General features: G+C 37.7%; 1 protein-coding gene across 4 annotated transcripts in view; it reads left to right on the forward strand.

Annotated features, from left to right (window-relative positions):
* Positions 1-219: 219 nt before the first annotated feature.
* KCNU1 (potassium calcium-activated channel subfamily U member 1) overlaps positions 220-25,746 on the forward strand; it is a 158,423-nt gene continuing 132,896 nt past the window's right edge. For all 4 annotated transcript variants that reach the window (XM_055295949.2, XM_063610914.1, XM_063610915.1 and 1 more), the window contains exons 1-7: positions 220-409; positions 3,109-3,228; positions 19,874-19,935; positions 21,034-21,124; positions 22,129-22,240; positions 23,236-23,311; positions 24,582-24,657. In XM_055295949.2, the coding sequence (XP_055151924.2) occupies positions 263-409; positions 3,109-3,228; positions 19,874-19,935; positions 21,034-21,124; positions 22,129-22,240; positions 23,236-23,311; positions 24,582-24,657 (684 nt within the window). In that variant the 5' untranslated portion in view covers positions 220-262. The remainder of the gene's footprint in view (positions 410-3,108; positions 3,229-19,873; positions 19,936-21,033; positions 21,125-22,128; positions 22,241-23,235; positions 23,312-24,581; positions 24,658-25,746) is intronic.

Consider the following 25,746-nt stretch of genomic DNA (forward strand, 5'->3'; position numbering starts at 1 on the left):
TTGTAGGCCCCAGCCATCTCCAGTTGTGTATTCATTCACAACCCATGAGCTGGCACCGGGGGATTGGCAGACCCTTGTTCCTGGAACCTCTCACTGGTTATCACACCTAATGTTGGAACACTGTGGTACAGTGAACTCTGATTACTGGAATTGTTACCAGGTGACCACGACATCATCAAATGGCCTGGCAATTCCGTCTACTGATGTCTCAAACATGTTTCAGACTAAGCTATGAAATGAAACTTGGGAAGACTTGCCAAAAATGTCCTGCACAACTGAGATCCAAGCAGCATTCATTCTCTCCTCCTTTGTGACCTTCTTCAGTGGACTCATCATCCTGTTGATCTTCAGGCTGATCTGGAGATCTGTTGAAAAATGGCAAACCATCAGGGGAACAGGAATTATGTTGGTCAGTTTCCTTATTAGGGATCCCTCTGTGTGAAGTCAGAGATGAGTTTGGGGTAGTTTTGTGTTTAGTAAAAGATCTAAGCTGCATTCAGTTTTTCAAGCTAACAGGGTCAGCTTCTATGGCCTGGTGCCTCAGAAAGGTTGGTAAGCCAGACCTCAGGCCACATTCTGAAGCCTGAAGAGACAGGGCTAGGCATCTTCTCTCTCCCATCACTGGAAAAAGCAACGTCTTGTATGGATAATGATTAATGTTAGCTCTGGAAACAGAGGTCACTGTTCTGAAAAAAAGGTTCATAAACATTATGTCCAGGCCTCTATCTTGAATTTTAACAAGACAATTGTGCTAGGTCGTAGAAAGGAGGTGAAAGGGAACAAGACATCAAGGTCAACCTTGCTTTCATAAATTGTTCATGCATAATGCATATGTACTGACGTGTACATTGCCTTTTGTATACCATACGAAGACAACACATTGAGTTGCACATACGCAGAGAAGCCCATGCATACCTGCCTGTGCCATCCAGGCATAGATGCAAGGACATTTCTTATACCCAAACAAGCTTAGCAGGAGTTGAAGTTGTTGAATAACAGCTGGCAAAGGATGATGATGAGAATAAATGATGTATTATACAGATAAGGCATAGCTTAAGAGCTTGAAATAAAGCTCTCAAATGCTGTGTAATGGATGTTCTGTTACCAGAGGTCAAAGGCGAAGAGTTTTACTATACCCTGTATAGTTTGTTTCCAATTTTGCTTCCCAAACTTTCTTTCCCTAATAGATTATAGCAATTTCCATAACACAATACATTTCACCTGTGCATCATAATATTGAAAATTTGCTTAAAACATTTCTTTTAGTGCTAAAACCTACATAAAATATAATTTATAAATTGATAAGTTTTTAAGGTTATGGGTAATATGCAATTTTATTTTCCATATTTGAAAATTATCCAATATTGAAGCTTATAGATTTTGTTCCTAAATAAGTTTATTCTATTGATTATTTCTGCATTATGGATTTTAAGCAGTGGCACAATAATTGGAGAAAGAATTCTGGGATACTGACTTATGGGTAAATAGCTATGAAAAATCTGCCTCCTGGTTTCTACCTTGTTTTGTTGTTGTTAATGCACAACTGAATTTGTAGGATTTTTAAATCTTCTTAGTCTTCTGCTCCAGGCAATGTTCTTCTTCTCCATTATGTTCATTTTGTGTGATTACAAAAATGTGAGAGTACATTTTTCAATTTCCTATATTTTTCATTTCTTACTTTGGGTGTAATTTATATCTACACTTTGATCCAGCTGTACCCTTTAATTACAAATATTTAGCAAATGTTACAAAATGTTAAGAAGTGAACCTGAGCAACCAGAATGCTGTACCATTCTGCTTTTGAATCTTGAGGAAGGAGTTTGATCAAGTTGAGTTACTTTTCAATGATTTGTTTTGTTACATCAAATTAAGAGTGACCTGTTTTTCTCTAAGCCTTTGGAGAAGTTGGACAAATGCAAAAAAAAAAAAAATCAGAAATCTAGGTGTACTGTGAAGAGTTATCTTAAAAATTATTTGGAGAGTTAAAATTTCTCTCCTTAAATGTGCATTTAAAACATTTATTACATCTATAAATATGATTTTATTATATCTTAGGACCAATTTGTTTTTCCACAGAAGGTAGCTCCAATTTTATGATGGAATTCAAATGAGTATTCTATATTAATGTCATACCTAGTATTTTTTTAAATTAATTCTCAGACAACATTTAGAAACAGACATGAGTCATGTGTATTAGAGGGCAAATCATTGATCAGGATGTGAACTTTTATCAAAGAGTTTTTTAATGAGACTTCCCTTCTTATCATTCAGAAAATATGAGTAGAATATTAAGTGATTTTTAAATCCTGGCTTCATATAAAATGAGCTTTTTTGAAAGTCAGAGGGACTCATCTAGCTTGGTGTGGGTAGTCCTAGTTGGTTCGTGTATTTCTTTGTGATGGTTCTAGACTATTATCAACAAACAATGAATGCCAGCTCAGGCCCCAGCCTTTCCTCATTGCCTAATATTAGGAAAGTCATTTAATTTCTCTATACCTTGGTTTCCACATCAATATGAAATTTATTTAGTCATGCCTAACTTTATCATATGAGATTACTGTAACATTTAAATATAATAAGTAAAGACATTCTATAAATGTGAGGAAGGATTATAATTTCAGAATACAACACCAGGCAAAAAACTAAAAGCAACACAAAATTGCTGAAAACCTCCCCCTTCTCTCACAAAATGGGGACACTTAAGTAATCACCTAAAAAATCAATTTGTAATCTTTTTTTCTTTGTCCACATATCTTGATGAAAACTGTTACACTTATACCCAGAGCAGAAGGAAGCATGATGCTCCCAATTCTGATCATTGCAACGATGTCAGTTTGAAGGGTCTGGGACTGAGTATACATGAGAAAGACATGGAGGAAGACTGCAGAATTCAGTATAAAAAAAGCTGTGCAGAAAACCAGGAAAATGCAAATCCAGTAAAATCCCTTTTATGAAATATTGAATAAGCAACTTCAGGGTTCCCTGGTTTGGACAAGATAGAGTGATTTTCGACTGATACCATCACAAGAGGCTCTATCAACATAAGTAAAACAGATTTCTTTCTCTCAGATCCAGCTCACATTGTCAATTTCTTTGTCTTGATTGTAGGAACTGTTCACATCAGGTATCATCGCTAGGAACCATGTAAGAAGCCTCCACTTCCAGGGACAATTTCGTGATCGTATAGAAATGTTGCTTTCGGCCCAGACCTTTGTGGGACAAGTGTTGGTAAGTACATTTTCAGTGTTAGCTTGCTAACAAACTGTAGCCATAGGTGTGATTATAGTCAGTATAAATCAATTGATTCCCTAGGTAAACAACTGATGTTCCTTTGGTCGTCTTATCTATAATATCACCACCTCCTTGTCCCCACCTCCTTGTGTCTACCGCTCTTTACCCATTATCTTGCTTTGTTTATCTCTGGAGTGAATATAATTACTAATAATTGTATTGTAATAATTTTATAATATTAATATAAATCATATGATATATTATTAATAATGTTATATTATTATTATCTGTAATATGTATTATATAATTACAAATTTCATCTTTTCATATTTTAGATCAAACTACACTACTGAAATATATGTATTTATATATATTATATATTATGACATTATTTTTCATAATAATGTTATATTATTAATAATATATAATACATTATCTGTAATAATATGTAATTATATTATATGGAGTAATTATATAATTGTTAGTAATTATATTCTTACTAATTATAGTTAATTACTAATTATATAATTGTATATTTATAGTCATATATTTACTAATTATATATTTATAATTATATAATTACTAATTATGTATTATAATTATATTTTATATTCATTTTCAGTCTTTCCATTAGGAAGAAAGCTTTGTTAGGGCAATAGTTGTGAGCGTTTGGTTCTCCTTATATATGCAGATAGATGTGCACATAGATATTTTCAAAAAATGTTTAGTAAACTAATCAGACCTGAAATGTATAGCTACTTTCCTCTCCTTTAATTTCAATAGACCTCTTTATTTCATTATGCAAACTAGCCTTTAGTGTCCTTCTATGATATTTATCACTCTACTTCCTATTTTAATCTCAATAATTTGAACGTATTAAATCTCACTTTGGGCATCATCTCCTCGGGGCATCCTAACCTTACCTCTTTATTAGGCTAAGAGTTCCTCCTCTAGCTTCTTTAATATTCGTTGAGCATTGCTATTAAAGTTATCTGTGCACATGCCTGTCTCTCCCAGAGTACAGTGAGCTCTTGTCCATACTATGTCATGGAAATGTTTATTTCCCATTGTCTGGAAATAGCAGATGCTCTATAAATGAAGATTGCCCTGCTCATCCTTTCAGTAGTGTAGTTTGATCTAAAATATGAAAAGATGAAATTCATAATTAGGGGTATGCTGCCATCAGATGGTCTTATGGTGGAAGTAGGTTCCTGTGAGCTAAAGATTATCCTGTTTTTCATAACTAGCAAAAACATGGCTCTTTTCCAGTTACTATTTAATTCCAATATAATAAATTGCTAAAGCTTGGTTGGAAGTATTAAGTAAAACTGCTTTCATAGAAGCTGCAGGGAATGTTGAATCATCTGGAAATGTGCCTCTCCTTTTTCTGTCTTCTAAAGTTTTTTATCTCTTTTCCTGAAATCTCTGTGGGTATGACCCATTGAAGAATGATTTTGTAATTCTCTCTGATGATATCAGGGATTTCTTGGTTAGGATGTCTTCAAATGTTCAAGTCATGTATGTGTGAGAAACTTTGGGAATAATATATTCAAGGTCACTGGGTGAGGGAGAAGGGAACTTACAACATCCATCATATGAGCATTACATGTGGGAAGTGGGTGGGAAAGGAATGATGAAAAATTACATACCAATAAAACTTACTATTTAATGAAGGGAAACTGTATTATTTTAACCTATAACAGCTGGTGATTATCTAGTTGGAACAGCAGGAGGCAAGGAGTAAAGCTTAGATTAGAATAAATACTCTAGGCCGGGTGCGGTGGCTCATGCCTGTAATCTAGCACTTTGAGAGGCAGAGGCAGAGGCAGGAGGATCACTTGAGCCCAAGAGATCAAGACCAGCTTGAGCAGCATAGCAAGACCTCACCTCTACAAATAATTTAAAAGTTAACTCAGGGTGTTGGCCTGCACCTGTGGTCCCAGCTGCTCAGGAGGCTGAGCTAGGAGGATTGCTTGAGCCCGGGTGGTCAAGGCTGCAGTGCTGCAGTGAACTGTGATCATGCCACTGCACTCCAGCCTAGGCGACAGAGAGACCCCATCTAAAAAAAAAAAATACTGTAGCATTCAAAGGCATAACTGAGCCTCTTAGAGATCCCAAGTACAGTTTTAAGTTCTCTTAAAATGGCTTATAGTTCCTTCCTTCTATCCTTCTTTCCTTCCTTTGTTATTCTTTTACTTCTTTCAACAAATAATTTATTGTTTGCCAGGTACATGCTAGGCAGACACTCTAGGTATAGTGGAAAGTTCAGGCAAGAGACTTGCATTTAAGAAACTTAAATTCTAGTGGGGGTAGATATGAAAATTACATACATACATAAATAAGATAAATTCAGATGAGGAATGCCATGAGGGAAATATGAGTGAAGTGTTTGTGAGGTATGGTTGTTACGGAGTAAGATCACAGTGATGAGAGAAAAAAATCTCTAAAAAGGTAAGATTTGAGCTAAAGCATCATGACAAAGAATAAGGCAATTGAAGAATTAAGGGAATAGAGTTCCAGATTGAGAGAATAGAATTGTGGAGGCAAAGAGCTCCACAAGAGTTTACTGCAAGTACCAGAAGGAGGCTCCTATGCTAGGGACATGGAGGGCAGGGGACAGCGAGGTCTGAGAAGAGACTGGAAAATGGCACAGTGTCTTAAGATTCATAGGGAGGAGCTAAAAGACTCAAAGGGAATCACTCTATTCTAAGGTAAAGGGATGTCTGAGATCTTAAAGCATGAGTTGACATGGTCTGATTATATTTTAAGGTTCAAGAGGCACTAAAGGCTGAAAATAAAGGAATTGTCAAAAGTAAGCCAGGAAAATGATGGTAGAAATTAGGAATACAATTTTAATATCACATAAGTTTAAATTCAACAAAATTCAACCATAACCTTTGAAATGATAAATGTAACAAACCACAAAGAAGATATAACATCATTAACATCACTGCACCAAAAATATAACCCCAAGATATGTAAAACATTAAAAAGTTATTTTGATAAATGAAAAATAATTAAAATAAGTGAACTAAGTATCAAATGCAGAAAGTTAGAGAATAAAAACATTAAATCTAAGCAGAATAAATTTAAAAGATAGAAATTAATGAGTTATAAAACAGCTGATTACTTCAAACAATGAAACAGAGAAATCAATAGCTAGTCTATAAACAAGGAAAAAGTACAACTATATGAAATAAGACGTTTAAATGAGAAAATAAGTATAGATAAAAAGGAAATTGAAAATATATATATGCAATTAATTTTGAAAACTAGATGATTTCTTACGATAATATGAATTACCAAAACTGTCCATAAAAGGAGGAATTTAAACAGACCAAATATCTGGAAAAAACAAAGTTGTCAAAGACCCATAATCATCATCACCACCCTTCCTTTTTGCGCCTTTGATGAGAGACTTGGATGATTTCAAGGACCAGTCTATAAAACTCTCAAGGAATAGGTATCTCTAATGCTAATTAAACGGCTCCAGGTCATGGAAAAGAAAGCATTACATTTTCTTTTCCAATAAAGACACAGCACTTACATGAAAACTCCCCCAAATAGCAAATTTTTTATATACCCTACAAACTAACGCCGTTAATACTTTGAGGGAGAATACATGAGCAACCACTCAGTAGAAGACAAAGAAAAGGAATAAGGAGGAACAGGAAAATAGGAAGATGGAAAAAAAAAAAGGAAAAGGAGAAAGAGGAAAAGAGAAAGAAGGAACGTGAGAAGGGAACTCCAACAGTCAAATGAAAAGATTCTCTTCAAAAAAGCAAGCCTTCTAGAGGTCTTCCTATATTATTAATATTAATAGAATATGACAAGGTATTGATCAACTCTGTAGCATCTATGGGTTTGATGTTTAGTGCATCTATGGGTTAGGTGTGTTGTATCAACTACCTGTGGAAAAAAATTTTCTTCTAAATTCAGTTCCAAATATGATCCTATTCTCAAGCAATTATCTTATTCCTTTTTGAGATTTTGTGGTGTTGTTAATTATGTAACTGACTGTGTTTCTCTACTGCTTTGTGGCTAGAAAATGTAAAACCAAAATTATGGCTTATTTTTAGCAAGTGTATCTAATTTAGCATCATCCTAAGCACTACTGTATGTTCACATTCTGTTTTTCTGGCTTCTCTGGCTTCTTTTTTTTTTTTTTTTTTTTTTTTTCAGGTAGTCTAGCATTTTGTGTTTTTGTATTCTGCCTTAAATCCTTTCTGTAAATGCATAACCTTTTCTGTGAATGTGTAATCCTCTCTAGATAAATTAAGCCCCTAGCAACAACAACAGTTGTCAACCTTAGTATACAGAAGAACTAAATGCACAAATAAAGCATCATAATTCATTTGGAAATGGGAAAGAATATTTCAAAAATGGTGTCTGGAATGACTAAATTACTTATTTTGCTGTTTTTTGCTCATTTTCCTAATGTAATGCAACCTCAGAAAAAAATAAGAAAGACATAAAACATGTTGGAAAAGATCAGTCTCTTCATATTTTATATGCATTGTTTATGTGAAAATAAAATAAATCTTTTCCACCACCTTGAGATGAGCTGTATCTTTATCTTTGTTTTTTTCCACTTCCTTTCCTTATTCCATATTTTATATTGAATATACCATCAAGCATCAAGAATTTATTTTGGTATGTAGCATGAGACAGTTTAGAGATCATTATCATATGAATAAAGAAAACACTGGCGGGAAACACTACACTATCTTCCTAGAAAATTTTTTGCAGATGATTACCTTGTTTATGTTTTTTTCTGCACCGATCATTTATGGATATTATTGTTTATCTTTTCATGTACATGATACAATATTTTAAAAGTACAAAGTAAAAACTAAATTCCTTCCTTACCCCTATCCCCAGAAGCAAGTACCTACTGCCATGAGTTTCTTCCTTCAAAGCTCTGCAAATTCTCAGCAACATTGTCAGATTTATTTTATTTAGGTGTTCAGGCCACTTAGGATACTCTTCTCCTCCCATAATTGTATCTATAAATATAAATTTTGAAATAATGTGTTAGTTCTTGTGGCACTTTGTGGAGAATAGTAAAGTGTATGGCTCGTGAAGCCAGTGGAGGTAAAATTAGATCTGAATTCAGGTTAGTCCATAGATCCTGTCTTCAAATAGGAATACACCCTGTGAGAAAGGGAGGGATGTCAACAGGTTTCTGAAGGGTCGGCAGGTGGAACGGTTCTCCAACTTTCCTAGGTTCTACTTCCTAATATTGATGAAGCTGCAAACTCCACATGCTCGTTTTCCTTTCCCCCACTACCATTTCACAATCTGTTTTTCAAGAGAGGCACTATCATTACCTGCTTTTTACATAAGGAAACTGACACAATCTCATAGAAATATAATGTAAAATTTATAAAGTGGGGATGAAAAATACTATCTATAGATTTCAATAAATGAGCTAAAATATAAGAATGAGTTAACATTGTAATCATTATTATAGTGTTGTCATTATTACAGTAGTTAATAAGTGTAAAATATTTATAGGTTCTGCATATAATAAGCATATATAGGTATTGTTATTAATATTTGTATAAACAAAATATCTCAGGACTTACATCTATAAACATAAACTATGGCTAATATTGATGTTGAACCCTGTCTCATTCTAACAATAAGTGATATCTATAAATACCTACATTAATTTGAAAAATCCAAATGTGGCACATCTACACCATGGAATACTATGCAGCCATAAAAAATGATGAGTTCATGTCCTTTGTAGGGACATGGATGAAGCTGGAAACCATCATTCTCAGCAAACTATCTCAAGGACAAAAAACCAAACATCGCATGTTCTCACTCATAGGTGGGAACTGAACAATGAGAACACTTGGACACAGGAAGGGGGACATCACACACTGGGGCCTATTGTGGGGTTGGGGGAGGGGGGAGGGATAGCATTAGGAGATATACCTAATGTAAATGACGAGTTAATGGGTGCAGCACACCAACAAGGCACATGTATATATATGTAACAAACCTGCACGTTGTGCACATGTACCCTAGAACTTAAAATATAATAATAAAAAATAAAATAAATAAATAAATAAAAAGAAAAATCCATCTCATGGATGAATTTTTTATAAAATTTTACTTTTTGTGTTTTGTAATGATCAGCTTGTAATATGTTGTTTAATAAAAATTATGACAATTCAATCCAGAAAAAAATATATAAAATAATATTTCAAGGCAGATGTCAGGAAATTTAGATTCCTTTTTGGTTTCTTGCACCTATCTTGAGATTTCAAATGTGCTCTCCCATTTTTCCATTTGTTTATTATTGGAAACAATATTTGTTAGAGGCATTAAGCAGTAATTACTAATCAACATGACATTTTATGTTGTAACTAGGATGATTGTAAACACAGATTTCTTCTAGTTGTCCTAGTGTAATTGTTAATAGAGCCTCTTTTATTCTTAAAAGTCTATATATGGCCAGGCATGGTGGCTCACACTTGTAATCCCAGCACTTTGGGAGGCTGAGGCAGGCGGATCACGAGGTCAGGAGTTCGAGACCAGCCTGACCAACATGGTGAAACCCCGTCTCTACTAAATATGCAAAAATTAACCAGGCATGGTGGTGCTCACCTGTAATTCCAGCTACTCAGGAAGCTGAGGCAGGAGAATCACTTGAACCTGGGAGGCAGAGGTTGCAATGAGCTGAGATTATGCCGCTTCACTCCAGCCTGGGTGACAGAGCGAGACTCTGTCTCTCAAAAAAAAAAAAAAAAAAAGTCTATATGTTCGGATAATAAATAATATAGTCACCTTTGTTTTAAATGAAAGCAAGTCACAGGTCATTTTCCAAAGAAGAGGAGCCAACAGGGAGAAGACAACTTTGTCTCCTTGATGGCCCCACAGATTAAATTCCAGCTTTGATTAGAAAGAACCTATTTTTTTGGTATGCCTCTTTTTCTCTAATTTGCACCCTTCTTCCCCTGTCCTCATGGGTCATGTTCCTTCCTTTTGGTCTCATTTAGCCTTTTTGGAGATGTATATGTTTCATTAGTCTCATGAAAAAGTAGCTTTATTCATTAATTCTACATACATAAATACATATATACCTCAGTGTGTGAGTACAATTTATACACATACACGTTATGTGTAATTAATATCTTCCTTAGCCTTCTTAATTTTAGTACTGTTTTTTCCAATTTATCTTAATTTTCCTTTTCTCCCCCTTCAGTCAGTTATATGAACTTATCACATGCTACACCACCAGTTCAGGATGAGCATTTTCTCATAACTTTTTCTGGTACCCAAACTGCTTCCTCTTACCATCCAAAAGTCCATCCTGGCCAGGCATGGCTGTTTATTCCTATAATCCCTTGACTTTGGGAGCCTGAGGCAGTAGAATCACTTGAGCCCAGGAGTTTGAGACCAGCCTGGCAACATAGTGAGACCTCATTTGTACAAAAAATAAATATAATTACCCAGGCATGGTGACACACACTTGTGGTCCCAGCTATTTAAGTGAGAGGCAGAAGTGGGAGGATTGCCTGAGGCCAGGAGGCTGAGGCTGCAGTGAGCTGAGATTGTACCACCCACTCCAGCCTGGTCAACAGAGCAAAACTCTGTCTCAACAAAAACAAACAAACAAACAAAAAAAACAAGAAATGAAAGTCCAACCCAAGCTGAGGAAAGAGAAGTCTAGTTGGGCCCTCAGTTTCTTGGGAGGAATCCCTAAATCCACATTTCCTCTTTGCAAGGAGATGGGGCAGGGAGAGCTAATTCTAGCCCACAGGGCAAAAAGGATTAATGGGTAATAAACACATTGCTCGATGGTTCTTGTGAAGCTTGCCCTTTAAAAAGAACATCCTCAGGACAGGTGTTTTCAGTGGCAGTGGCTCACACTGTTAGCTTTGGCAGAGGGGCCTGGGCTCCTTCCCCCTGGAGCCTCTACCTGCCTCTGTCACCAGCAGTGACTAGTCTTGGATGTCTCATGCACTTGGCACTTTATCTTAATTACTGACCCTGATTGCAGATACCCAGCACCTCTAGCAGTAACGCCCCTCACATCTGGCATCCACATCCATGCCTTGTCCAGGCTGTCAGTAATCATCCCCTTCAAGGCCAGGAAGTGGCTGGTCAATGAGGGGCACAGGGACTTGGTAGAAATGGCCCCCTGGAGGGTGTGTACCTGATCCATCCCAGGCTGGCACCCCAGGAAAGTTCCTCAGTGGTTGGTGGAAGATGGTGTGGGGGTTGGGCTGGACACTTGCCCCTTCCTTTGCAGAAGCAGTGTGGTACTTTCCAAACTTCTCCTGTCCATAGTTCCCTGAGTCTGTGTCCTGAAGGATCTGGCTGTACTTGACTTCCTCCTTCCAACATCGTGTTGATGAATTCACTGGACCACTGGATCTTCCAACACAGAACTTGTGTTCTTGGCTGGGGCAGCTTTGATGAGTGTCTTTCTGAGATCCAGCTCATCCATTGCCCTCTGGATCAGCTTGGCCATGGGCTTGGGGTAATATTTGTTGTCAGTCTGGGTATCCCTGTATTCAGGACCAGAGTTTCATCATCTCCCTCGACTTAGCCCAGAGGCACGGGACAGCACCACAAGCCCAGGCTAGGTCCCACCATCTTGCACAGCCTTCACCATGGAAACAGCCATCTGGGCTGGCCGAATTTTCCAGCTTCTTGAGTTGAAATTAATTGTATCAGAATTTTTTCCTCAGAGTACTTCTTTGGCTATATCTCAGAGACTCTGGCAAGTAATGCTCTTATTTTTCTTGATGCATAATTCATCTTTTAAGTTGTTTAAATTTTAATTTTAGTTTCTTGTTTGATACATTATCTATTTAGAGAAATGTTGTATGCTTTCACTTTCCTCGGATGGAGGGGTTTTCGATTGGGGATAGAGTGGCTATCTTTTCTACTTTGGTAGAAATTTATGGTCCAAGAATGTCAAAGCTTTTATGATTTCTACTTCACGGAATTTATGGAGAAATTCTTTGTTGCCTAGTACATGATCAATTTTTACTACCATGTAATGGAATTTTGAAAGACTACTTGATGTATAAGCAATACTAATTATGTTATATGTGTTTTCCATATCCTTAATTATTTGCTGAATGATTGAAAGGGACATGTCAGACAGCTTCATTTACAAATTTTTAGTTTTATTGACTGTCATGTATTTCCAGCAGACTTTGAGTGATATATTCTTACACGATATCCACTGATATACAAAGTCACCTATTGTATCTTCTTGGTTGATAGTGCCTTTCATCAATATGAAATATCCATTTTTGCCAAATTTTGTATTGTTTTTGGCTTTGTTTTGCTTTTGCTGGAATATTTTAGGATGCAATATTAGCATGTAACACTGATCCTCCTGTTTTCATTGTATTCCTACTGGACTAGGATATCTTTGCCCAGCTCTCTTTCAATCTTTCTTTCTTATTTCCTCTTAAGTATGTCTCTTGGAAGTGTCATATAGCTGGATTTTTGTTCTTGTGTTGATTTAAAAATACATTTATTTTTTAATTTGCCAGGACAATGTAATCATTTTCCTTTATGGTGATCTATTTTATTATAATATTTGGAGATTAAATGTACTGCATAATAGAATATCTAAATATTAGTGGCTTAAACAAACAAATGGGAGATCTGTTAGCAAGAAAGAACAGGCATTGGACACACACTAGGCGCTCTGTTAGGGTCTGAATTTCCTATCTCACCAGAGAGGCAGAACTACATGGTGATTGTGAATTTCAGGAGATTTCGGTTCAAACACTCGCGACTCCACTTCCTAGTATGTAATCTTGAGTGAGTTAATTTTTCTAAATTGGAATTCATTCCCATAATATGAATATAAAGGAGGTTATAATAACACACCCATTAGAGTGTTGCAAGGAGAATTCTGTCATAATACATGCAAACCACTCAAGGCAGAGTAAGCATTGATCATTGGCTGATATTTACATTTCTACTTTATTTTTTTATTACTTTAATTTATTTTTTGGCATCCTCTAATGTGGATAATTTAATCTTAATAGACTATTATAGGCATTATATAAATCAAATGCAGAACAAACTGTCTGCCCTATATTTCTCTGTGTATCTTTGTGTGTTTGTTATATCTATATGCTCCTTTTGTATGAGAATAATTGCAGGAGAGTTCCAGTAGCATTATACATCTAGCATGATTTCTTCTTAATATTCGCTTTAAAGTTTAAAATTACATTAAAACCTAATTTTATCAGTTTTATTATGTACCAGTTTTTCTTACATAACATACTATCTCTTTCTGAATGTTTCTTTTTTTTTTTTTTAAAGAAGTGCCCATATTCATTTGCCATGGGGAAGTGTGGGTAGTATACTTTCTGAATCTTTGAGTGTCCAAAAAAGTTTTTTTCTTGCTCTTACAAGGAAACAACAATGTGGTTGAGTTTAGAATTCTTGGCTTGCAATCTGTTTTTCCTACAACTCTGTAAAAGCTGCTCCAGTGTTTTCTAGCACTTAGGGCCACATGCCAGGTACTAAGCTATTGTCTAGCAGCTCCCAATGTAGCCTCTCTTCTCTGTTTTGTGAGGCGGGGCCAGAACTCAGCAAGTGTGTCTCTTCTGTAAGCCTGCTCCTAGACTCTGCCAATAGGGAGTACAAGACGAGGCAGGAAACCTAGAGGTCAGAAAAGGGAACTGTTTGTTGCTTCTGTGTTTCGTGTCTGTTCCTTTCAGTCCCGCCTACTCAACAGATTTTTAGTCCAGTTGTTGTACTTGGTTCTTGTTTCCATTTTTTTTCTTCCAACACTGCCACAAGCAGCTCACAGCATCTCTGCAGAGGCACAATTACCATCCGTGCCGGGATCCTTCCTCTTAGGTCTTGAGGACTAAGCTCTGATTATTTTTTCTTGCCCAAATTCCTATCTAAGGGAGGTGGGGAGTCATGCCCTACAAACCACAAATTCTCATCAGATGGGTTTTATTTAACCCTATATATTGTGAGTTACTTTCCAATCCGAATGGCATAACGTTATGCCAGAAGAAGAAAGTGAAAATATTTTACCCCAAAACATGTTTCTTTGCCATATTTTGAAATGGCCCTGCAAAGCTATCCTTTGTGGGGGAATATTTGCATCTGTAAAGAATCTCTATTAACATAGCTAGATCTTTTTCTTCCAGGTCCTCCCAATCCTACAGAACTTAACTAAGAGTCCAGCACATTTTAAAGATCTGGATAGGAAATGCTTGTCATCTATTGTCTCTAAGGGCAGCCATCATAAGACTTCAGAAGAACCTTGGTCTCCACAGTCTAACCTTAACCTGAACATTTCCTTTCTGTCAACCCCAGGTCTCCAGACAAACTCAACCAATTGTCAACCAGAAAATGTTTAAATTTACCTATATCCTGGAAGCTCCCCACAACTGCTTTGAGTCTTGCCTTTCTGGACTAAACCAATGTATTTCTTAAATGTATTTGATTGCCATCTCATGCTTCCTAGAATGTGTAAAACCAAGCTGCACCCTGACCACCTTGGGCACATGTTCTCAGGATCCCCTGAGGGCTGTGTCGTGGGCCACGGTCACTCATATTTGGCTCAGAATAAATCTCTTCAAATATTTTACAGAGTTTTCCTCTTGTCGTCCACAGTCTGAATCCCAACTCCAAAAAGCACCTCTTTTAAACTACTAAATTTTGGGAATTCCAACCTCTTTTTTATTGAACCCCCACACACTGGGGTGCAGAAGTTCACAGTTAGTTATGCCTGTGTTCCTCTTTTTGCCTTTCTGATCCTCCAATCCTACTTAATAAATTTTTAAAATTCAATTCTCTTAAAATGACTGGTGTGACTTCTGCTTTCCCTTCCTGATCCTGACTGCTACAGATTAGAAAGGAGAATTACAAAGGCAGTCTTACTCTCTTTAGTTTGCAGATAACCCATGTTTTTATATTTTCCAATATAGAAAGGTATAGAGTATCTTCAAAATCTGAAATTTTGCCATGATATGGCTGTGTGTGTGTCTTCTTTCAATGTTTCCTCCCTGACAAGGTTTGGTGGGCCTTTTCGATCTAGACTCAGGTTAGTTTTCAGTTCAGGGAATCATCTTTTGCTTTTTTCTTTAGCTATTCTTTTTTTTGGGGTGTTGCGGGGTAGAAGTGTTTGTCTTATCCTTCTAGAATGCCCATTATAGCTGTTTCTCTTGCATTTCACCTCCCTGCCATTTTTTTTTTTTTTTTTTTGATGGAGTATCACTCTGTCACCCAGGCCGGAGTGCAGTAGTGCAATCTCGGCTCACTGCAACCTCTGCCTCCCGGGTTCAGGCAATTCTCCTGTCTTAGCCTTCTGAGTAGCTGGGACTACAGGCACACGCCACCACACTTGGCTATTTTTTTTTTTTTTTGGATTTTTAGTAGAGACAGGTTTTCACCATATTGGTCAGGCTTGTCTTGAACCCCTGACCTCAGGGGATCCTCCTGCCTCGGCCTCCCAAAGTGCTGGGATTACAGGCATAAGCCACCGCACCCAGCCCCTGCCCTTTTAATTATAATTTTTATCTCGGTTTTTTTGCTTGGTGGTTTTGGAGAATTCCTTTATTCTAGTTCACTTTCATCAGTATCCATTCTGCTATTCAGTACCTCCATTGAGATATTAATTTTGTCAATCACATTCCCTCCTGCCCTAAGACTTCTCTCACTCTCTTATCGTTTCTTCTGATTGTAGGCTGCGTTTATTTTATCTGTATAATATCCTCTCAAATCTCACTAGAAACTCTAATTGTAACTTTAAAATGTTGAATCGTAACAGATTCTGTGTTAACTCTTTCATGAAAGTCATTCCATGTACTTTCTTTGCCTAATCCTCCCGTTTTCCTATACTTCTCATAAAACAGGCACTTTTCCATGGTATGTTAATATTCCCAAGGTTTAGAGTATTTCTGGTGCCATTTTTAAACTGCATTGGATTTTGTTTCTCCATCTGAAGACCCCCACAACTATCTGCTAACTAAACAGGGTCTTTTAGATCCCGTTGTGAAAATCAAAGTCCCACGTTTCTATGTGTTTCCTCATAAAGATAAGTGTGGGGAATAAGGCTGGGGCTGGAGCCAGCAACTCTACAAACAAGGCTCTGTCTGGATGAGGTCTCCACTCTTTCAGTTAATTTTTCTTTGACTTCTTTCTGATGTGCTTCCTAGAAAAAGAACTGTTGCCACTAGCCAAGAGGTTCCTCCTCTAGGACTGCTCAGCCTCAGGGCGTCTCCTCTCATCCACTTTCAGCTGGGTGGCCCCATCTCCAATCCATGGCCTCCATGGCTCAGGTGGAAGCCTTTCTACCCGTCTCTGAACAGCCAGCTCTTCCAGATTTTGCTCCTCCAATCCAAAGAAAAATTTACAGCTCTTCTCAGAATTATCTTTCATTTCTACCCAACTCACTGAACAGTGTCAGTCAGATCCCTGGCATCAGAAAGTAGTCATCTTGCGAGTTGGTAAGAATGACTGACAACAGTATAGGTTTGAAAAAGGAAAGTGTTACCGGAAGGAAAGAAAACTGCAGCAGAGTTCAGCAATGTGCTTCAGCAAAACAGGACTGAGTGTGTCGAGATGGATTTTTCCTTAGGGGTGTTTCTGGACCTTAAAGCAGGAGCTTAAGGGAAATTTCAACCATATCAGCCACATGGGTCACATAAATGATTACAGTTGTGGACATTGTGGTGCCTTGATGTCAACAAGGGTTGCGCAAAGAATTTCGACATGCATGCAATCCAGAGATGTATAGAAATTCTAGTTACTTATAAATTTGGGGGAAAGAAACATGGAATCAGATGCCTGCTTTAGATAATAGGAAAGTCCAATTACTTGTAAATTCCTCAGGTAAGGAGTTTTGTCTCTGGATGGTCTGCTTGATGGGCACCAGGTGATCTCCCCTCTCCTTAGTGTCCACAAAGCTGTCAGCTCCCAGTGCCTTCTTTTGGTTTTAATATACATTTTGCTGTCAGTTTCCTATGATTTCTGGGTAATATTCTTTGAATTTGTGGTATTCAGTTCTTAGTTTTGATAATTTTTTTTCTTTTTTAATTTACTCAAGTGTTTTTGTTCATTTCCATGGTTTTGTGGGGGGGTTGTAAACATAAGGCATGTATGCCATCATCTTTCCAGAAATCTGTCAATATATGATTTTTACTTGAACCTTTTATGGGGTTTCATAAGAGAAAAAAATGTACAGAATCATATGTAAAGAAAAGCAAAAGGATTTCATTAAAATTATTAATAATTATCAACATGCTGCTATTAAATGTATAGATGTGTGTATATACACACACACACATATATGCACATATATATCTCTACTCCCAACATCTTTTCTGAGTTGCAGACTGAATATCTTCATGAGACCCTCAAACTTAGTACTATCTTCATCAACACTTAACCTAGATTTTTTAAATGGAAGTTACAGGGCCAAGCGTGGTGGCTCACACTTGTAATCCCAACACTTGGGAGGCCAAGGCGGGTGGATCACTTGAGGTCAGGAGTTTAAGACCAGCCTGGCCAACATGGTGAAACCCCGTCTCTACTGAAAATACAAACATTAGCCAGATATGGTGGCAGGTGCCTGTAATCCCAGCTACTTGGGAGACTGAAGCAGGAGAATTGCTTGAAACTGGAAGGCAGAGGTTGCAGTGAGCCAAGATTGTGCCACTGCATTCCAGCCTGGGCAAAAGGGCGAAACTCCGTCTCAAAACAAAACAAAACAAAAACAAAAACAAACAAACAAAAAATGGAACTTACGATAAGAATTGAGGCCCCAACACTACCACTTACAAAGCTCTTGAAAGAAAACCAGTTGAAGCTCCTAGCCTCTTACCCAATCACTTGGAAACTAGGGTAAATTTGAAATAGAAGAGCATTTTTGGAAGGAGCTCTGCTGTTGGAGAAATGTGAGGGTACTTTCCTCTCATCTCAAACTTAGGACAGGAAGCTGAAGAGGGACCACTCAGAAATCTCAATTTGCCTTCCTTGGAATTTTGGGAGCACAGAGGACAGGTCTGTGCTCCTTTGTGGCTCATTGTTGGCTAGCTGCTTTGTGTCAGACGAGTTGCCACCCAGGACATAATCTGTCCCTTCCAGTGTTTGTTGGAGCAAAGAAACCTTAAGAGTTTCCATGGGCCAGACGTGAATCACAAGGGAGAGACTTCTAGAACCAGCTGAATGGGGAATCTGGGAGGATAAGGGTTCCAGCAGAAAATAGGAGGGTGAGAAGTAGTGAGAGAAGAGTGGCGGTGAGAGAACAGGCTTCACCGAAATCAAGGGAACCACAGATGGGATGCTTAGCCGTTAAATATCAAAAAGATTGTCTTTCCTCTTCCCCTTCCCCTTGCATTTTCCCCCTTTATTTTACTTTGTTTTATTTTCAAAGAATGTCACTTCTAACATATCAGATGATTTGCATACGAATTATCTTCATTTGTCATCCAGGCTGTGATGTCCATGAGGGGGCAGGGATCTTTGTGTATATTGCTCACTGATGAACAGAAGAGTACTTGGGTCACAAGAGGAGCTAGAGAAATATTTGTGGAATTTGAACATGAATTCAGTTGGAATCTCCAAAGAACAATGGGACCACCCGTGAAAGTAAACATTAAAGACCTTTCATGCCCAGAGAGCCCCAGGGTGTGAGCATCATGATCTAACACCAGTCAGAGAAGCAAGTTCCTTCTCTGATCTCCCCTTTCTGATCCCTCCCCACATGGAGCTACAATTCTAGAGAGGTCAGAGGTAGCCTAGTCAGCAGAATCTAGGAATAAAAACCTAGAAATGGTTCATAGAGATGAAACTGAGTCCTTTCACAATATACGTAGCCCACCCAAGGAATATCTGAGCTAAGATAAAAAGAAGATTTAGTCCTAAATAAAATCCAGAGTTTCATTATTAGAATTACACTGGACTGAACATGTTCAAAAGCTGGATCGTTTGGAAACTAGAAATAACTGGAGGAATGTTAAATTACCTAAAATTAACCTGAAATGTCATGAAGGCTGCCAAAGATTTTATCCAAACACCCCCAGGCCTTTGAATGGACAGTTTCTAATTGCATTCCCCCAGTTACCCCTGTTTTACAGAGGCACTGGCATGATAAAAAGTCACCTTCTTCTCACTTGTAGCATTTTTCCTACTGTGAGAATTCTGGCTATCCTTTAGGGAACACATGTCTGGAATTTTTTCTGTAATATAACGAACAATTCAAATCCAGGGTCTATTTCCAATAACCCCTTTTCTAGCATGTGATAAATTGCATAATGCCTATTAAGCACTTAATAGATGTTTGATGAGTGAATAAGTGATCACAGGATAGGATCTCTTGAGATCAAAGATTAAAAGGCTCTGGAAGCGGCAGGAAGGATGAACTGTGTATTCTGAAGTGTGTGCAAGTTAAAATTAGATAAGTAAAATGGGTACATATTCATTTTTTTAATACTCACAAAAGGTCCAATCAGGTTTTCTTGAATCGATAAATGGACGAATGAATGAATGAATGCTAACATAAGTGAATATGTGAATAAATGGCTACACATACACAGGCACAGTAAAAAGAGAAAACACACTTTTGTCAATTTATTTAATGCAAATGAAGTGGATTTAGACATTTGTCCCTGTTTTTCATTTTCAGGTGATCCTTGTCTTTGTACTAAGCATTGGGTCTCTTATAATCTATTTCATCAATTCTGCTGAGTGAGTACAATGTCCAGTCATGCTTGTCTGCTATATCATTGCTCGGCTAATTTGGAATTTTCTCCTCAGGAATAATGCTTAACATACTTTCACACACACATGCACGCACACACACAAGCTCATAAAAAATGATGTGTTTGGCTTCTCGCAGTAAGCACTAAGCCCAGCTCTGCAAAATATACAAGAATTTCCTTGTATCCAGCCGCCTTCCACTGCTAGGGGTCAGGGTGGTCTTCAACCCCCACCCCAGATGTACTCTGGAGTCTCTGGGACACCAGCCTTCAGCTGTCTTTCACTCACTTAGGCCACTCATGAAGGTTTTATATGTCTTTGGTTTCCTTAGGTGTTGGAGCAGAAACTCTGTCGTAGTTCTAGGGTTTCTCATAGATTTCAAGCAACTTCGGATGGTATTGAGAAAGGAAAATGCCAGCCCTCACCTGTGACAAAGAAGCAAATTGTTGCCTGTTCTCCTCTGAAAGCATCCCCTTCTTATTTCTCGGGGTTAGGGCAGCTATTTTGGACAAAGCCCAATCTAATCTGAATTCCATGTCAATCATCTGGGAATTATATTGGATTTCTAGCTAAAATGGAATTGGGATTTCAGGGCCACAGAAAGCCAGGCAACTTTAGAGAACCTAGGGAAATTGGTTGTCTTTGCATTGCAAATTCCTAAGAGATCTTTTAGGAGATTTTCTTTGAAATTGATTCAAATCAATCTCCATTTGACACAGAGTATCTCTTATCAGAAGAGAATAAAATCAAAATATACTGACTAGATAGATGATCTTGCAAACCAAGAAGAGCCCCATCATCTCTCTGGCTCTGAATCCCCATTGTTAAAATGGAAATAGAACCAATACATCCTACGAAAGAAATTGTGGGTAATTTTCCTGTTATTTCCAGTGCCATGGGCAGTCCACTGGTTTTGTTCATGCATTCCTCTACTCCCAAGAGAAAAGTTAATTTCCTTGAGATCTCAAGTGTCTAGATTCATGGTGAATAAAGAAAAATTTTCCTATTCTTTCCCTTTAGTCGGTCTTGTATAGACACCACTGTTAAAATGTTAATCTTCACAAACTGTCCTTCTTTCTTTTCCAGCCCTGTTGGAAGCTGTTCATCATACGAAGACAAAACCATTCCTATTGATTTGGTTTTCAATGCTTTCTTTAGTTTCTATTTTGGATTGAGAGTAAGTGCCTATTGAAAGTGGGAGTGAATATCCAAACACCACAGGCACAACATACAGAGAACTAACCGTGTCTCAGTTAGTCCTATAATCTGCCTGAGTTTTCAAACTCTAAGGATACCTCATCTGTGCCCTAACTTGTTAAATATATACTGATCCCTAAAAACTCTCTCTCCTGCATGTGAAACCCTAAACCAGGTTAAAAGTTCCAACGAACATGAAAGTGATTCTTTTGTTAAATGCCATCATCGTGTTCCCATGGCCTCCTTACTAGCTTCCCATCTTTACTAATAATGACAAGCGAACAGAACTTGAGTAGCAAGTCTCTGGAGATGTCCTTGGCTCCACTGGTGGCATGCCTGCAATACAACTGTGGAAAATAACTTTGTATCTTTGTGTCATTTTGTTACACTCATTTGTTAAATATTTCTCTCACTCTGGAGGTATTAAGACCTGTTCTAGACCTAGATTTCAATCTCTTCATTTCTTGTTTGTGGGAGACTAATGTCTGTATATAAAATATACACATATATGTATGTATATATAGGTATGCTATATATAAAAACATATCTTTTTTTTTTTTTTTTTTTTTTTTTTTTGGACAGGGTCTTGCTTTGTCACCTAGGCTGGAGTACAGTAAAGCGTTCTCGGCTCACTGCAACCTCTACCTCCCAGGTTCCAGTGGTTCTTCTGCTTCGGCCTCCTGGGTAGCTGGGATTACAGGCAGCTGCAACCACGTCCAGCTAACTTTGTATTTTTGGTAGAGATGGGGTTTCGCCATGTTGGTCAGGCTGGTCTCAAACTCTTGACCTCAAGCTCTCTGCCCTCCTTGGCCTCCCAAAGCATCCACATAGCATATAAATATATGTGTCTGTGTATATGTAAAATAGAAGGAGATCAAGGCTTCAGCTGATAAGTAAAATGTAGCTGAATAATGCTATCTCTTGTGTTCACTTTAAAATTCTTGAGGGTAACAGAATTTGTGTTATTCTGTTTCCATTTCATAGTTTATGGCAGCTGATGACAAGATCAAGTTCTGGCTGGAGATGAATTCAATCGTAGACATCTTTACCATCCCACCAACCTTTATTTCTTATTATTTGAAGAGCAATTGGCTAGGTAAGTGTGCTGTGGGAACAGGTAGCAATATCTATGAATAAAATAAAAACTCAACATTCATTTTATAAGTATCTATTTTTCATTTGCCCTTAATGCCTGACTATCATTTTAAAAACCTCTCACCTTAATAGTATGGTTTTCTAATACACTTGCAGAAACCTTTTGACTTTAACACTTAGCAATGCAGCAGGCACACCGTAGGTGTTCAATAGTTGTTGATGGAATTGACTGCATTTGTAATGTGAGAGGCAAGGGTCCAACATCTCATTCCCCTGGTAGCACCCTTATGCTGGGATCCCACAGGAGCTGGGGGAGATGAAAAACCTCCCTTTGTCTTTAAAAGCTAATCATCATCTCCATATGTGCTATGGCATTTTAGAGAATTATTTAATTAGTTATCTTGTCTTTAAGATGAATGTGTTGACAGTGCATGGACATTATGTAGCTTTTATCAGTTTCATGTAATTTTATATTATGATTTATTATCTATAAAATAAATATGAATTCCATTCCTTGCTAATGTTATTATCATACCACCTAAAGTAAAACATCATACAAGCATTGTGAAGCATATCATAGAGATTGTATAGTCAGGAGTTTAAGTGGTTAAGGGAAATTTTGCTCTCCGTTCTAAAGAAGAGTTAAATAGAGTAAAACGAATAGTCCCCATAATACGTGACGCATGCTTCTACATGCTTGACATGGATGCTACAACTCTGTGAGGTTGGTACTATTATAACAGTAATAATTTAACATTTTACATTCCTTATCTTACAGATAAGGAACTAGAGAAGGCGAGGGGATTGCCTTAGGTTACAACAGTGACAGGGCTAGTTTGAACTACAGCTTATGCTGTTAAACCTATAACATGAGAATAGATTTGGAACATGTCTAGAAGAAAAAGAATGTAAGCGATTCCAATGGTATTATAATGTAGGCTCCCTCTGGAGTGACCCTCTGATTTTGGCAGCTTTCTCCTTTCCATTGGTTTGTAGGATTAAGGTTCCTAAGAGCATTGCGGCTGCTAGAACTCCCTCAAATCTTGCAAATTCTACGAGCCATCAAGACCAGGTAAATAGCCCTGACCGAAGTACTGCTTACTTACTAGTTTGGATTAGAAAATGAATGTATTAACTGGACCTTAAACTCAATGCATTTCTTACAGAATTTCAGTGCAAAGATCATGAGATCTCTCAGCTGCCAAAATATTATTTGTTCACATTCTCCCATTATGTTACATCTTACACTAGCTGAAAACTTTGCAATCATTTTAAAGAGCTGTTTTAGTCTTTGTTTTGTAAAGCTATGGTGTATAAGTTTATTTAGGTTTTAATTCTAGGTCCCTCCACCAAAAAAAAAAAAAAAAAAAGTCAAAGCAATTCAGAGGCATTAGTTCTATATATTTGCTTTAGTAACTCATGTCTCTCCTGGCTAGGTAAAAAAAAAAAAAGAAACACTTCTTCAGGCATTGGAATGTAAGACAATTCCTCGAAGCATACATTACCCAGTAGCAGCAAGCAGTGAACTATTGCTTGCAGAAATATAGCCACCTAAGTATTTCCAGACAATAAGAACACAATCCAAACTACCTTTGAACAGCAATACTTGTAAAATTTTGAGTAGTTTTGTCTGTTACCCACTCAGAATCTACATGCCTTGACAGTCAAACTAGAAGCATCAAATATTAGAGGCCAGGTGGATTTCACTGCTACGTGTTTATGAATTATGGAGAAGCTGGAGGAGGAAAGCCTGGTCCTGTGTGACGGGTGGTCCTGCCTGAAAACCAGAGAGATCTCAGCTAAGCTCTAGGGCTCTCCTTCAGTGACAAGGGCCCCTCTGATCTTTCTTCACTTAAAGACCTTGTTAGTTCAGCAGTCCGAGTGACTTTATATTTTTGTGTTCTGTTCAGAATTTTATTTTGCAGGTCTGCTCCCTGGATTTCTACCCCTTGGATTTCTAGCATAATGCATTGCATATTATTATGTTGGACAATATAACAATCTCTATGTCCCACATGTAGATATTTTAAAAAGTGGTATGAGGCTAGTGCATATCGCAGCAAAATTCAAACTTTCCAAACAAGTATATGCGACTGGGCGAGTTTCAGAGCTGTGTTTCTCAACCTCTAATGTGTATATGAATCAAGCAGAGAATCTTGTACCAATGCAGATTGGGAGATCGGGGCAGGGACTAGGATGCTGCATTTCGAATATGTTCTCGGGTAACGCCATTCCTTCTGGTCCATGAGCCACACTTTGTGTAGCAACGTCTTAGAGGATGAGGTGTTTATGTTGTTCTGGAATCTGTTAGACCCAACAGCTCTTTGTCTCTCTTCCTCTAGTAACTCAGTGAAGTTTTCCAAACTGTTGTCAATCGTTCTCAGTACCTGGTTCACAGCTGCAGGATTCATTCACCTGGTAAGCATCTCATCACAGCCCCTAGTGGTGTCTGTTGTTACCAGCATCCATTTTTTGAAAAATGGAAGGGAACCTGCTGAGCCCGTCTCCATCACTGTAAGCCAGTTGGAGGTGTGTCTTTCTACTTCCCATTTTCAGGTTTTCTTTACCCTCATATTCTCACAAATATGTGTCTCCTACAATCAAGGTGTCTCTGTTCCCTCTTCCAGCTTTCAAAACCTACTCTTAGGGAAAGACCTAGTAAGCTCCAAAGGTGTCAGCAATAGGTAAAATGTATCACTATATCTTATAAGGGTTCTAGCATTAAAAAAAATTAAAAAGTGAAGGAAATGAAGCCAGTTACAGGATTTCAGACTTATAAATGCTGGAGACTTATGAGGGAGGATTTACTGTTGCAAAGGGGAGTTTGGGGGCTTTCTTGATCCTCCCAAAATCAATCTGTATACCTAGCTGCCTCCTTTGCCTGTAGGAAAGTCTGGTTTTTATCCCACATAATGAGAAATCTGGGAAATGGATCTCAGCTATAGGAAAGGTACTCCTGGACTTTACTTCTTGAGGACAGTTGAAGAGCAGTCATTAGCAAATACAGAAATTGATGGGAGATGTTAAAAGCCCGCCAGAGCCTTTGAGATAAACAAAACATAATGCATAACAGGCCTTTTTTATCTGAGCCCTTCTCTCAAAATTAATATAAAACAATAACAATTTAAAAATACATAAAAAAGTTACCGTTGTTCAATTCAACAAGAAAAATGTCATGCAAACAAGGATGTGAACCTTCAAGAAATCTGAAGCTCTCTACATCATCCTCAGCACTCAGGAAGGAGAGAGATTTTCCTGAAATGTCACAGCAGTAAAGGCTGATTCCTAGATTTAGAGAATTGAACCTTAGAGTCCTGGGCCCACCAGGGGATAAGCAGACATTAGTGTCCCTGTAGAAACCTCGTGGCCACCACAGGATGCTAAAGGAAGAGTCATTAGGACTTTTTTTTCTTTTTCCTTTAATAGCTGTTTCAATGAGAGGCTAGAAGGCTTAATGTGGCCTACAAGCATATTGTTATATTTGACCTAATATTGTTTTTATTTTTT

The sequence above is a fragment of the Symphalangus syndactylus genome, chromosome 10 (assembly GCF_028878055.3).
Source record: "Symphalangus syndactylus isolate Jambi chromosome 10, NHGRI_mSymSyn1-v2.1_pri, whole genome shotgun sequence".
Lineage (NCBI taxonomy): Eukaryota > Metazoa > Chordata > Mammalia > Primates > Hylobatidae > Symphalangus > Symphalangus syndactylus.